The sequence below is a fragment of the Amblyomma maculatum genome, chromosome 5 (genome assembly GCF_055883805.1).
Source record: "Amblyomma maculatum isolate TAMU_Amacu chromosome 5, ASM5588380v1, whole genome shotgun sequence".
NCBI classification, from domain to species: domain Eukaryota; kingdom Metazoa; phylum Arthropoda; class Arachnida; order Ixodida; family Ixodidae; genus Amblyomma; species Amblyomma maculatum.
In genome coordinates, this window is record NC_139348.1 from 149,829,925 (window position 1) to 149,843,368 (window position 13,444).

Genomic DNA, 13,444 nt, shown 5'->3' on the forward strand with positions numbered 1-13,444 from the left:
CATGTTAATTACGTAGCGTCCGCTCTACACCAGCAGCACGATCTTCTTCTTCTCCCTCGTTATAATGGCACATACCCACAGTGGGGGATTGGCCAGAATTCGTCGTAGGTGACATATTATAATTGATTTCATTTCATTTCATCTCCAGGCCATCAAGTAAGCTTCTTTTTCTTTCACTATGCTTTTTCTATGGCCGGGCGAATTTTTACAATGCCTCATTGGGCCGCAACAGGGAAAGAAAAAAAGCGTATACGTATGTACGTTTCGCTTGTTACTGAGACCTCGCAATTTAAACGAGTACATATTATGCCATTTTCTCCATCAGAAACCAGTTTGTCCTTTTGCGAACATTTTCCACACAGCCTTCGGCCATTCGATAATTACGCTTGTTTAGTGCTACATAACTCTTGTACAGCCGCCAGGCACTTCCCTCCGTTGCCCACAAAATACAGTTCTCCCTCTGGAAGGACTACCTGGCAGGATGCTGATACTGTTTTCTTTCTTTTTACCTATATCCGGCTGTCTCTAGTTTTTTTCATTAAAAACCCACCTTATGCTCTTCTCTCCCATTTATATTTGTTGAAATCAGCGCTTCTTTAGCGTTGTTTTTTCTGTTCCCGTGCTATGACCGGCAATATCAGGTTTTCATTTCTTTCGTGGTCAGTCCTACTCATGGGTACGAGCATGGAATAGTAGCAGCTAGCAAAAGAAATATGAAGCGCGCGCCCTTCTGCACGAGGAAATAGACCAAGAAGAAGAGCTCGTGGTCGTTAGAGCCGGGCGCTTCATTTCATTCGACCGAACGCCGTGAACTAAGCTGCGATCTTCAGCATGGACGAGGGGGACCCGTTCCGCGACACCCTCTCCTTCGTGATGTTCACCGTCTTCGGTGCGCTGTTAGCCGTGCTGGTATGGGCGTTGCTGCGATGGCTGCGCCGGGGCCGCCTGATGCGAGACCAGGAGACGATGACGATGGGCGAGCCCAGCCTCAAGCCACCCAGTACCGCGGACACTGTGTCGGCCGCAGGCGTTTGTCGCAAGGACAGCGCGGTGCAGACTAGTGCGGAACGCGTCCTTCAGCCGCTGGTGGGCGTCGTTGAGGCCGGAGCATCCGCTGTCGCCACACCGCCAGCTGCGTCGCCCGGGGTAAATATAACCAATATAACCTCGCACGCATTGTGAGGACCCTATCATAGTGTTACCGTGCATGGTTCCTTATCAAAGGTGCTCGTTTAACACGGTGCAAAACAGCACCGCAAGCAAGGACAGAGGGAAGACAGGGAAGAGCTTGTCTGGTCCCTCTAGTTCCTTGCTCGTGTTCTCAGCGCTGTTGTCCATGATCAATATTTACGAACGTGCCCAATTCTTTTCTTTAAAACTCGTTTTACTACGCTGTTCGCATATCCGAGTGCGCAAGGTCTTTGTAATTAGCACCCAGCTCCAAAATTGCGTGGCTATTTGGTTCTGCACAGTATCGAAAAACAGCGGTTATGCAGGCGAAATCTTACAAACTTCGGTTATGATGTTTGGTTATGATGTTTTGCTAAGCCAGGTTAGACTCTTATAGACCTGACTCTAGTTCACTTAGCGGAATCCGTGAAGAATAAGTTGAAGAAGAGGAAGAAGAAGCAGGTCCATGGAGAAAAAGAACTAAGCAGCTGAAGAAGCGATCGCGCCGGCTCCGGACACCTTTTACCTTTTATTATTCCTCTCAGAATATGACGAAAAAAAATGTAAAAGAAAGAGAGAGGGAGCAAAGCTTTGCCAGGCTTAATCCAATTTAAGATAAAAGAAAAGGAGCTAAACGCCCAAAATAAAAAAAATAATAATTTAGATGAAAAAAAAAAAACATAGACATAAAAATGTAAAAAATGTACATTAAAGATACAAAAGGAAACAAAGATCACAACTGCCCAGTTACAATAGATAGATATATGAAATGGAAAAAGGATAAAGAAAGAGAGAAAAAGCGAAAGAAAAGCACAAAAAGATAAAGAAGTCCAGGAAAGAAGGAAGCAGAGAAGAAAATGTCCGTGGGTAGCCAGAAACTGCAAAAGAAGAGAGAACAGAAAAATAAAAATTGTGCATTAAGGATTAGCCAATTCGCAAAAAATATAAGTGAATATGAGAAACACACTTCAGCCTAGAAAAAATAAATATATGTATATAAAGCGGTTACCAAAGTCTGCAATGAAATGAGAAAAAAATAGTATTGAAAAACGTCGCGAATACGAAACTAATGGAGGCACAAAGAAACACAAAATATCACGCATAAAATCCTTGACAGCTTGAGAAGACGTCCATTACGATGAAATTATAGAATAAAATTCTGTCCGAATCGGTTGGGAGAAAGCTGTACATTACGTACACACAAAAAAAAGAAAAAAACTGAATTCTGAAATCTGAAAATATAATATACCGGTCTATGGAAAATAATTAAGGTAACATGAAAATGGAAAATATAGATAAATGTATACATAAAAATTGGCCACAAAGAGGTGAACAGAGAAAAGAAAAGTAATAGTAATTACATTATTAAATACCAAATGACTGATTTAAAAGGAAAAGAAAACGTGCGAAGAAGCGGGCGCCCCACCTGCTGCTCTTGGGAAGTGCTCTCGTAATGTAACACGGGCGAGCGCTGTGGAGTGCTGGGCATTAGTCGGAAACCGCATTTTGGCTGTGTCCAGGGGTACATCATGAACGTGTCTGTATATACCTCAACAAATCGCCACGCATATACTGATGACGCTTTACCCGCATGTGAAATTCCGGAAGTATATCGTATGTAAATCATGCCACTTAGCGGCCTACAAGGCGGTAATCATATCTCTAGTGGAGGACCCATCATTGCCATTTTGCGGCTCGGGATATGGAATGTAAATTACGAACCTTTACTGATCGCGACAACTGTTCCGAAAAGGTCTAGATTTGTAAGCGCTGCTGTAAAACGAACTGATGTGAAAAACGGGTAAAGACAAATAAAAAAAAAAATGATTTGTGTGCAGTTACATCTGTCAGTGCATCAGGGCGCAAAATGAGACTATGCTATCGCAGTTCCGCACATAATCAGAATTAAATCTAGGTCCAAGTTTAACGACACGTCTATATTAGGCTCACGAGCAGCCGCTTCTCTGCTTATGGCTGCTGCAAGTCCGACGCTACCGCATGTGCCAACGTGAAAGGTGTGCATGCCTCTGTTGCGCTTGGTATCTATGAATAGTCATTACAGATCATTGTACCTGCATGGATATCTCAGGTGTTTCTTTGTGCCGTTAACTAAGTTATCAGCCGCACCAATTTTCAGGGCAAGCAGGTGAGATGTTCGTATGGTTAGCGCAGTAGGGGAGTATGAGTGCTTCGTGCGACACTCCTTCTGGGTAGCAAAGATGATGAAGCGGTTAAGACTCGTGAGGTGCTTTCGGGCTTCTTGTACTTGTGCTTGCAATAGGACGGCATGCTTACTGAAGCCTATTGCAGTTATATCTCCCTTTCAAAGGTTTCGCATACCGCGGTACTTGCATGAAGCAGGGAGTCCTCTCATCTACTTACGGTAAAAAGGAGGCAGTAGAGTAACTTGCCCAATACACGTGTGTGAATTTCAAAATCTCAATAGCACCCCTCACCTAAGTTTTCGTAAGGCTAACGTCAACAATTACCCACAGTCGCCAAGAAAATGCAGCACTGGGCCGCTGTATGGGGTCGTGTTCCATTTAAAAATAGTTAGATGGCTATACGAGATTTACGTATGCAGCATTCTTTTCATTCGAAACAAATTTGTCCATCAGCAGCAGCGTGACAACACCCACTATAGGGCGAGGCTTGTCCCATAATCTCTAACCAGCCCTCTCATGTGCCAGCTGCATCCACTTTATACCCGTAAACTTCATAATACCATCCGCCCACCCAACTTTCAGCCGCCTCCTGGTATGCTTGCCTTCCTTAGGAAACCGGTAAGATAATTCCGGAAAAAGCCCGAAATAAAAGTAACAACTGTAGTGCGTACATTTATGTTTAGTTGTGGTAGTTTTGTAGTATATGGTCTCTGTAGGATGGTTTCAGCACTATACTTCCCTGCAAAGGGCTGCGCACGCTCGCGGGTAGAGATGACCCTGCATGGTGCAGACTTACAAAACTACCCCCTGTCTTCCCCCCCCCCCAAAAAAAAAAAAAAAAAAGAAAAGAAAAGTACCGATCCACTCTACTTTAGATTACTTCGAACTGACAGTTCTAGCACCTAAAAGTACATTAACAACACAAATGTGATCTCCGCAAGAATATATTAGTAATGAATTATGGTAATTCGACGAATGCTTCAAAGTCCGTCTTGACATTTGTCTGCTTCCAAGGCTTTTGCGGGGAGCGCTTCATCCTCGCCGGGTGGAGTAGCGACGGCAGGAAGCGCCGAGACCATGGCCGAATCCAAGTCATCCCCGAAGGCGCAGCCCGACCAGAAGGAGGGCGCTGCGGTCGGCGCCACAAGCAAGCTTCCCTTAGACGCCGCACCCTCTGAGTTCAGGTACGCGCAGTGAATCCCATTCTTCGGGCTCGCAAGTTTCTTCTCGGGCAGTCTCTGTTCAGAGATCAGTCAGCAGTGTTATAGGCTTTAAGTGCCAAAAAGAGATATTTAAACCTCACTCCAACATTATGATCCACACTGTGAACATGTCGAGTACGTGCAGTCTAGGATACTTCGGCAACATTGACGGTATTATTGCGATTAAAAGCTGCAGTTGTCAGTGCTTATCAAATTTTGACCGGAAAGCTGAGAATGCTGCAGGAGAATAGCTTGACTTCAGCCACTCCGCCGTGATTCTTATCAATGTGAGATGTAATGCTTTTAGTGCGATAGATGTTTTTATTGATATAAATGAAATTGTCTCTGGCAGCCATCGATTGGTTCCCCACACTTGAATGCTTGCAAAGCCAAGAATCTCACGTCATAACTTTGCATCCCTGTGAAGCATCCGTCTATATCTGCGAGAATTCTGCCTCGTTGCGGGTAGTGGCTTCGTCATTCGCTGAATAAATTCAAATTAAATTTAAATAGCGAAGCTGTAGAACTAAAATGACCAGATGAACTTAGAGCATTCGTGCGTTTTGAAAGTTGGTTTGTGCAAGAGAAATTAGCTACGTCATAGCAGTTGGCACAGTACAAGGGCGTTTCTCTGGATTTGAAAACCCTGTGGTCAAACTTCAATGCGCTTTATTAGGGTATGTTTCATGCGCCATCTTTGTCAAGAGTTTTGAGTTCAGAAGATTGCCTTCTAAGGCATTTGTGGAAGTCCTACTCAATTAAAGAGGAATGAGAAAAAAATGTTGCTTCCTTTAGAAGTGCCATAGTACTAAATTTGCTTTACTAGGTACGCTGTGTACGTGGCTCAGAAGCAGATCCGTCGTGCTCGAAACATTCGGCAGGGGTTGTAAGTCTGTATTGGGCGTAAATGTCTGCGGCACACGCTTTACTAGGCTGATCATCCTCGCTATTGAAGCTACACTCGATCTTCAGGGGCCATGACCACAACCACCATAAGCATCATCATGATCGGCAGAGTGGGGTGCACTCAACTGCGAAGCATGTGTCTCAAGCCCCAATTCGCTATTTCTGCTATTTGCCTGCTAGGAGTACGCTGCTCACCAGCCCTTGACTACACTGACTCTTAGATGTCGCCGAGGTGTGTTTGCATTTTATTGCTGCTCCCTTTTGCCTAAATATCCTGCGTCTTCGCCTCTTTCATCGTAGTCAGCCGAGCGGTCTCAAGAGGAAGTCCAAGCGGCGCCGCACCTCCGTCAGCAAGTCGGGGCCGGAAGGCGTCTCGAAGCTCCACTCGAGGCGGGACTCCGTACAGCGTTCGCCCCCCTGCGCGACCAAGAGCTCGTCGTCTTCGGAGCCGCCTTTAGTCCCCGCCCTCCTTATCCGGAGACCATCCACAAACTCGAGGAGCTCGCAGCGCTCCAACCGCTCGACGCGCTACGTCGTCGACGTACCCAAGGTAAGCACACGTCCAACTATAGACGCTGAGGGAAACTATTCGTTTCGACATATCCTACATAGTCACATACCCCCCCCCCCTTCCCCTCCGCGAGCTGCCATACACACGCGCAAAAACAAAGGAAAAAATTACAAGGGTTCAATGCTGCTGAACCAAATATTGAGCGAGAGCATTAGCTGCGGGTGACCGAGCGTTCTTCTTTCTTTCTTCTTCCTCAGCCCATATATAAAGCCCCGCTTTAACCAAGCCGTATGAATGTGCCTTAGTGGCCATAGGGGTAACGTGAATACCAAGGTCCTAGCAGGCTGATTCTGACGTAACCGTCCCATGTGAAACGAAAGACCCAAGTTGGCAGCTCCTGCCAGCCCACATAGTATCACGTGGGATGTGACGTCACAGCGTCACGTGGGTAATACGTGGCTACCGGCCGCGCCACGCTGAAGGCTCGAAACATAGAGTAGTATTGCTTTCGCAATAAAACTAAACAAACGAATCGCTCCTCAAAGGAGGCAGTCAAACCACTGATGGTGTGATCGTTCATCCTGCTATCGCGGCATTGTAGCTGGATAGTGAGTACAATGCGGCTTGCCGTTTTTCTAAACAGGCTGAAGCCACTGCTTGGAGGATCTGCTTTGAGAGGCATCGGCGCCTGCTATATAATTCCATTCGACTACACAATGCATCTTAGTGTGATATCCCTTACAAATAAAAGCGAAGATGGGAGTAAAAGAGAAATTCTGCCTATTCTGGCTATCTATTTTTCGTCATCGATCTATGGAGGAAAAAGGAGTGTAGGGAGAAATCTCAATCGACAATAAAGGGACTTAGTGCTCTGAGTACATTCATATGATTAGCCAAGACGAGCACAAGAATTGTGTTTGCGGTCGATTGATAGGCTAAGTTGTTTCGTGACGTCATTAATGCAAATTACGTCATTAGCCGCTGCCATAGCAACCTACACTCTAGCAACCTACATTTCGAAACTATGTTTTGATGCGTTCTGGAGATGAAGAGGAGAAGGTGTGAGCCGCGTCAACAATAGACACCGCGGTATTCAGTGGAACAAGCGGTCCTCACGCAGTGCTTTTTTTATTGTAATTTCTTTGCGGGTAAAATAAAATTAGGTAAGCTGTTTATTGAGGATAATTCATGCAGTTGTTTGCGCTAGCACCAACTTACAGGGTAGTGACCGTTGTGAGCCTGGTGAGCTCGAAAAATAGTGGTTTGGGAAGTAAGCGATAGGTGGTCGGAAGTGGGAAGGTGGTGTTTGGAGGTGTGATCCTAAAATTACCGCCCAGCGATAACTCTGCCTCCGAAGTCAGCTCTCTGCCTATTTGCCCTCCATTACAGCAGCCCAAATAGGCGCTCTCGTTCGCTTCAACATGTGGCCATTCGACTGTCAGTTGCTGGAGCGCACAGAAATGTTAATCATAAGGCTTACTCGTCGAGGAACGAAAATGTAAAAACAGCCCGATGTACTGCTGAGAGCTGTAGGACAAGTTATATTGTCTAGGGCTGCATCCCTGCTAGGCGAAACCGCGATTGCAGTACGATGACGCGACATTAGGTCTGAAAGCGCCCGTCTCGGCTGCGGGAGGTGGTTAGTTCGAAACCCACCGCCGGACACCCACCGGTAAAAATGGGTACAAGCGTCCCCCGGCCTGGCGCTCGACTTTTCCAGGGGTGTGCGTTTGGGAGAAGCTCCGTAAACCCCGCTGCGCGCCCCTCTTTCGCAGTGGGCCCAAACCCAGTTTCGAACCTCGCAGCCTGCAAAGGTGGTTCTGTTTGTCTTGCAAAGGTACTTCCTTTGACACTCCCTGAAAGGTAATTTGATACCGGGAAGAAAGAAGTCAGCCCGAAGTCTCTTGAATGAACCAGTTCGAACAAACAAGCATGGTCGCGGGAGTATTTTTCTTTTTTTTTCTATGCTCTAGTTTTCTCCACGATGGTCGTCTGGATACCAAGTCTGTTTTCCTCGGAATACGGCAAAATGATACTGCGCGGGCTTCACAGCGAGACTGAAATAGCACGAAACGCAGAAAATCGATTTCAGCGTTCGCTTTTTTTTTCTTTCTTTTTTTTTTTGCGAGTTGTACGACGTCGTGATGAGTAGTCGCGAACGAAGATGCCGTTTTACAGCTTATGAGTAAGTGTTGCTAACGCAGGTTGCTAGTTTAGAACTCAGACATCGGTTATTCTTGAAGTCCGCTAGGTGGCGAACTAAGATTTGGAGTTGCGATGTTGTCTCCAGCACCTACGTGCGTTGGGCGATTGCATTTTTTTTTTCTGGAGTATGACGTAGAAAATGAAACATTATTGTATAAGTGGTTTTATGAGACATCCTATTTCTAGAGTCGCTGTGTTTTTCTGTAAATCGACGATCCTACTAAATTTGTCGCCAGGACCGGTCATTCAGTTTTATAAGGCAGGGGAGATTTTCACTTCCAGACAAGAAACGATTGTAAGTTATTTTATTAATGGGCAGCATTATTAGTCTATTTAGAAATAAATAACGATAATGAGTGAAAATGTTAAATAACAATAACAATGATGAGAATGAATGATCGTGGCAAGTAAGAAATGAAAACAAAACAAGATATAGCATGAAAATTGAGATAATGCAAACAAAGGTAAAATTAGTACAAATAAATAAAACATTACAGCTAAAAAATTAAAAGTCCAGAAACTTCGCGGTAGCACTAATGCTTTGGCATCTCCCAATGTATTTGCTGCAGTGATATCTCTAAGTTATTTCTATTTAACTATCATTCCGTGTGCGCCTTGCTTCTTTGGCGCAGGTGCCGCCGCCCCTTGACGTTTTCTCCAGGGAGCACTCGTCAATGGTCGAGTCGCCCCCCTCCAAGCTGACCCAGAGTCCGCCAGCGGATGCCTCCCCGGCGTATAGGCCCGGCAGCTAAGCCGCCTCTCACGGTGGCGGTGGCTACAATTCGGCGCTTTCTCATAAAGTGCTTTTTAATTATAACTTAAATACTTGCAAGTTTGAATAACTGAGCGATAGTTTCGCAAGAAGCACTGCTTGCGATTAAAACGAGTAGCAATGTGGATGCATTGACAATTAGCCCTTATTTATTGTTTAATTACCATTTCTCCTTGATATTTCGTGATCTTTTTCCAGTCTCCTCAGGACCAAAAGAACTATGCATGATCTGAGAATGTTGGCCATACCTGCGTTTGTACTACTCCAGATATATCGTTTTATATTTTTTTATTTTATTGTCTTAGTTATTTAAAATTGACATGTGAACATCGGTAGAGTACACGATCTCAACTTACACTCCCATTGTGATGCCCAATGTGTATAAAAACCTTCTTATTGTCCTAGAATTTACTTTTATTACTTCATTTATTGCTCATAGCAAGGTAATGTTAAAACAATTCACGAAGAATTATAACGCGAAATTCAATCCTTGCAGTTTCAGAGATAGAAACTTGAGATTGACGTGCGACAGACCGCAAACAACCCACTTTAAATAAAGCAAAAATTGATGAAGCATTAGCTACAATCTCAAAACTTATGTGACCTTTAAGCTATAGGACAAGCTTAGACATCAATAGAAACTGCAGATAAACTAATTAGTTAGCTATGAATAGTGCGCAAAACTTTTATGTCGCAAGAAAGACAAAGACGCTACGCTTGCGTTTGTGTTATCCCTTCCTTTTCTTTGTCGTGCTGTAATTATTATTGCATTAAAATAGTGCCCCTGCAATTGCAAAGCATTAATTATTGGTTCAGGTTTCTTAATTTTATTGAAAAGCGAACGATTTTTCTCGGTCTGTGCGAGAAATGCTTTTTGAAACTTTATGTTATCCGCTTGGTGTTGGATTTGAAATGTCACAACCCATATTTATGCGGACAAATAAACATTTTTTGCCTAGCTATAGTCAAACCAATGATAGAAATTAAACGTTCAGGCATTCCTGTGGACGATGAGCGTTTAGGATTTCACTTTTTCAGCCCCTTTCCGGAGCTAGTCCTTGCTTATGCATTGGCGATAGACCTCTTAGAAAGTTGCGGTAATGTTGCACGCTACGTAGATTATTCCGCTGACGAGGCGCAGAGCGTGGCCTCTTTGACAGTTGCGGTCCATTTCGGCTGACGACGCTCAAACAGTTGCGGTTTTTTTAGAGGCTACCTCGACATTTCGGCTGACGACGCGCAATGAGCACTTGATAACTGTCAATATAGTTATGGGAAGATGACATAGGAAGGCAAGGTGGCTGCTGCAACTAATTTTGCGTAGGAAGCATTTGCATGTAGGCAGAACAAATAGTGGGCATGAACCAGTTCCCCAACCAAGAAATCTGACAAAATATTTTTACTTTAGTTTCCTCTCTGTGCACATGCCTCCACGCTAGTTTGAAGAAATGGAGGCGAGTTGTGCATTTCGGTGTGCCCCCGCCAAACGTCGGAAGTGTACTGTCAACACTGCTTAGGGTTCAGCGGCAGCTTTCAAAATGTGATCAACTCTTAGAAGCCTTTTTTATTAATGGAGATCAGCGATGACTTCGGGTAGCCATTTAAAAGATTATCAGCAAGCAGTGGAGTAACGCGAACTCATTAAAGCTTGACCCATGCGTTTGAAACAAAGCTGAAAAAAGAATGCTTGCGATATGATGGTGATACTGACGGTGCAAGCAGCTCTTTCCTCGTGGCATTATGCTTACCGCCTGTGCTGCACATGCATGGCCGGCACGCGTATTGCCGTTCCTCGAAAACTAGCAACGGAAGTGCCGGGTACGTCACTCAAAAATGAAACAAGTTTAAGCTTTGAGTATGCAGTACGGAAACTGAAGAGCACTATTAATAAAAAGAGTTTCCTGGATTAAAGTTACTTACAGTAGAGAGCTTAATACATCAGTTTCGTCCGTCGCGCCATCTTTGCTGCGTTGGATAAGTTAACTTGAATATCGGCGCGGCGTAATTCCGTTTTTCAGCGGTAGGATTCCGCAACTTTCTCCCCACTGCTTGTCTCTCAATGAGTTAAACGGCGGTTGTTGCCGAGAGCTGTCTCTGAACGCAACCTAAAGGCAACATACACTCAGTGAAGGAAAGAATTGATTACGGTGAAGGTAATTTCTTAGTGTAACCGTTGTCATACCGTCACCTCCTGGCTGTGTTCACGGCTGGTTTTACTTCTGTTAAGAATCAAAAACATCGCTTTATGCAACCTAAAGGGGAACACACCCCCCAAAAAATATGTAATTTATTTGAATGTTCTGAATTAAAAAAAAAATTGCACACAGAGGATTCGAACACATGTTTTAGAGCTCAGGTACGTAGTGTTAATCCGTTGCGGACTTCTTCGTTTTGATTCAATGTACAAAAGATGGCGCGACGGAAGCAACTGGCAGGATCAGCGGATTACTGCAAGCAATTTTAATCCAGCAAACTATTTTCTTGCGAATGCTTCTTAGTTTTTGTACTGCATTTTATACTCAACAAACATATGGCTTTATTGACTTCCCTTTGTTGTTTTATTATTTAGGGACGAACCCGGCGCTTCCGTTGCTGGAGTTTTCGGGGTGGCAATACGCTGCCGGAACATCTACTCAAATGCGTAATTTATGATTCTCAGTGTGATTGCACCTGGCCGTGCACTGTTTTTTTCGTGTGCGTAATAGGTGCCAAAAATGTGTGTGTCCTGCAATGTCCGGTACAGGATAGGGGAGAGGTCTCTTAGCCGTCCACTGAACGGACTGTATTAGCATTAAAACCATTTACCAATGTCTGCAGATCTTTTTACATTGAAGAAAGACATATTAATCGGTGCTTGAGGGCAGCGTATAGTGAGCGCTTTTTGCAGTCGCTGTAAGACCCAGCAGCTCTTACAAATGTGCTGCCGTGTCGCATCTTCACCCCGACCATTACTTCTGTGAAATAAGGTGTACTGTCACACCATAACTAACTCTTAAGCGTTCTTCTTCTACACGCGTGACCCTGCCATCTTCGATCGTAGCTTTTAATTACCTCGGCGAATTCTCTCGAAAGGGATAATTTTGGTTCTATCACTCGAGACTTTGCCCTTCACTGGAGGGAAAAGAAAAGAAAAGCCTGCCTCTGCCGTTGAAATGTTCACGCGCAGCGCACTTCGAGGTCTTGCAACTCCTGGCAGCCGCACTGAGTCTGGGTCTGACTCCGATCAGCGTCAAGGCCCACGACGAACAAGACGGCCGGGATCTCCCTGCACCGAGGTTTGTTCGCTCACCCAGGAGTGTGGAGACAGCTGTGTTATGGAAGCAATTCTATTCTGCTGTCGCCTTGTCGCCACAGAAGCACTAATACTAGGTTAAGTGTTGCCGGCCGGCTTCCACTGTGGCCTATGAAGCTCTTTTCGCCGGTACAGATCCCTTAATTTTAATGCAAGACAATTACAACGGGCATACTTGGATTTCACCGAGATGGCTGTGAAGCCTCCTTCGCGCAGCCACTCAAAATTGAATTCACCGTTAGTGACTTTCAAGTTTAGGCCGAGGCAAAGGTATCAGCTTTGCTGGCCACTGCGTGAGACTACCGCGTCATATCGGTAGCTGGATTCTTGAAATGCTATGCTGTTTTGGTCGGTGGTGGTGAGCGTATGGGTACTTTCGCTTTAAAATGCTTGCGCACTGACCATTAGGGAATAATGATATCCACATCCTGATAACTTTTACCCAGGACTGCACTTAGCGGGCGAGACTTGCTAACTGCTTCGTCATTCTCATCTTTACTATCATCATCATTATTACTACCGCTACTATCATAGTTATAATTTAAATCACTGTCGTCGCTACTAACATCATTATCGTTATTACTAACTTCAGCGTTATTTCCATTCCGGCTATCATCATTATCATTAAGTTCATCGTCATTGTCAGTACTGTTTTCATGCGCTCGCTAGACAAGGAGTATTACGATTGGTTTCTCACGTTAACGCCGCAGCAGCCCGATGATATGTGGCATGAACTGTTTTAGTTTCTATTGTTCAGAAGTTTTTCCACGCAATAAAGAAAAATATTCCCGCCGTGGTGCAATGCTTTGCGCGCTCTGCTGGGGATCAGAGGGATAGTGGTTCGATTCCCGATGGAGAAAAAAATTGTTTCTTTGTGGCAGTCCGTGCCGACATTTCCTGCGGATACTCCCTTTCTCACCGCACATTAGCCAAGAAAGACTTTCGGCTTAAAATGTAAGAGGTTCAACTCTCAGTGAACAAGTTCCACGAGCGTAAGTCAGCGGCCGCAGCCGCAGTCGCTGCTGCCGTATCGATCCAAGCTCGCTTTCATGCTTGGCAAGCTTCTCGGCAACGGGATAGTCTGAATTCTCGTTGTTCGATGGTTTCGGCTGCGTGTCTGTCACGGCTGCCGTCTCTGTCTTTAGTGAGGTAGCGTATTTGTATTGCGTGTTTACCTATAGGCTTAATGTAGGAGTGACGCATGTGGAAGTTTATGAACAC

At 44.9% G+C, this 13,444-nt stretch overlaps 1 protein-coding gene across 1 annotated transcript; it reads left to right on the forward strand.

Moving 5' to 3' along the window:
* Positions 1–714: 714 nt before the first annotated feature.
* Positions 715–9,931, forward strand: LOC146189938 (uncharacterized). Its single transcript, XM_084603350.1, has 4 exons — positions 715–1,146; positions 4,350–4,519; positions 5,744–5,993; positions 8,792–9,931. The coding sequence occupies exons 1-4, from the start codon at positions 832–834 to the stop codon at positions 8,909–8,911; spliced, it is 855 nt and encodes a 284-aa protein (XP_084459476.1). The 5' UTR covers positions 715–831; the 3' UTR covers positions 8,912–9,931.
* The last annotated feature ends 3,513 nt before the right edge of the window (positions 9,932–13,444 follow it).

Coding starts and splice junctions, on each gene's coding strand:
- LOC146189938 (XM_084603350.1), top strand. CDS start 832: ATGGACGAGGGGGACCCGTTCCGCGACACCCTCTCCTTCGTGATGTTC. Junction 1,147..4,349: donor CGCCAGCTGCGTCGCCCGGG/GTAAATATAACC, acceptor TCTGCTTCCAAG/GCTTTTGCGGGGAGCGCTTC. Junction 4,520..5,743: donor GCCGCACCCTCTGAGTTCAG/GTACGCGCAGTG, acceptor CTTTCATCGTAG/TCAGCCGAGCGGTCTCAAGA.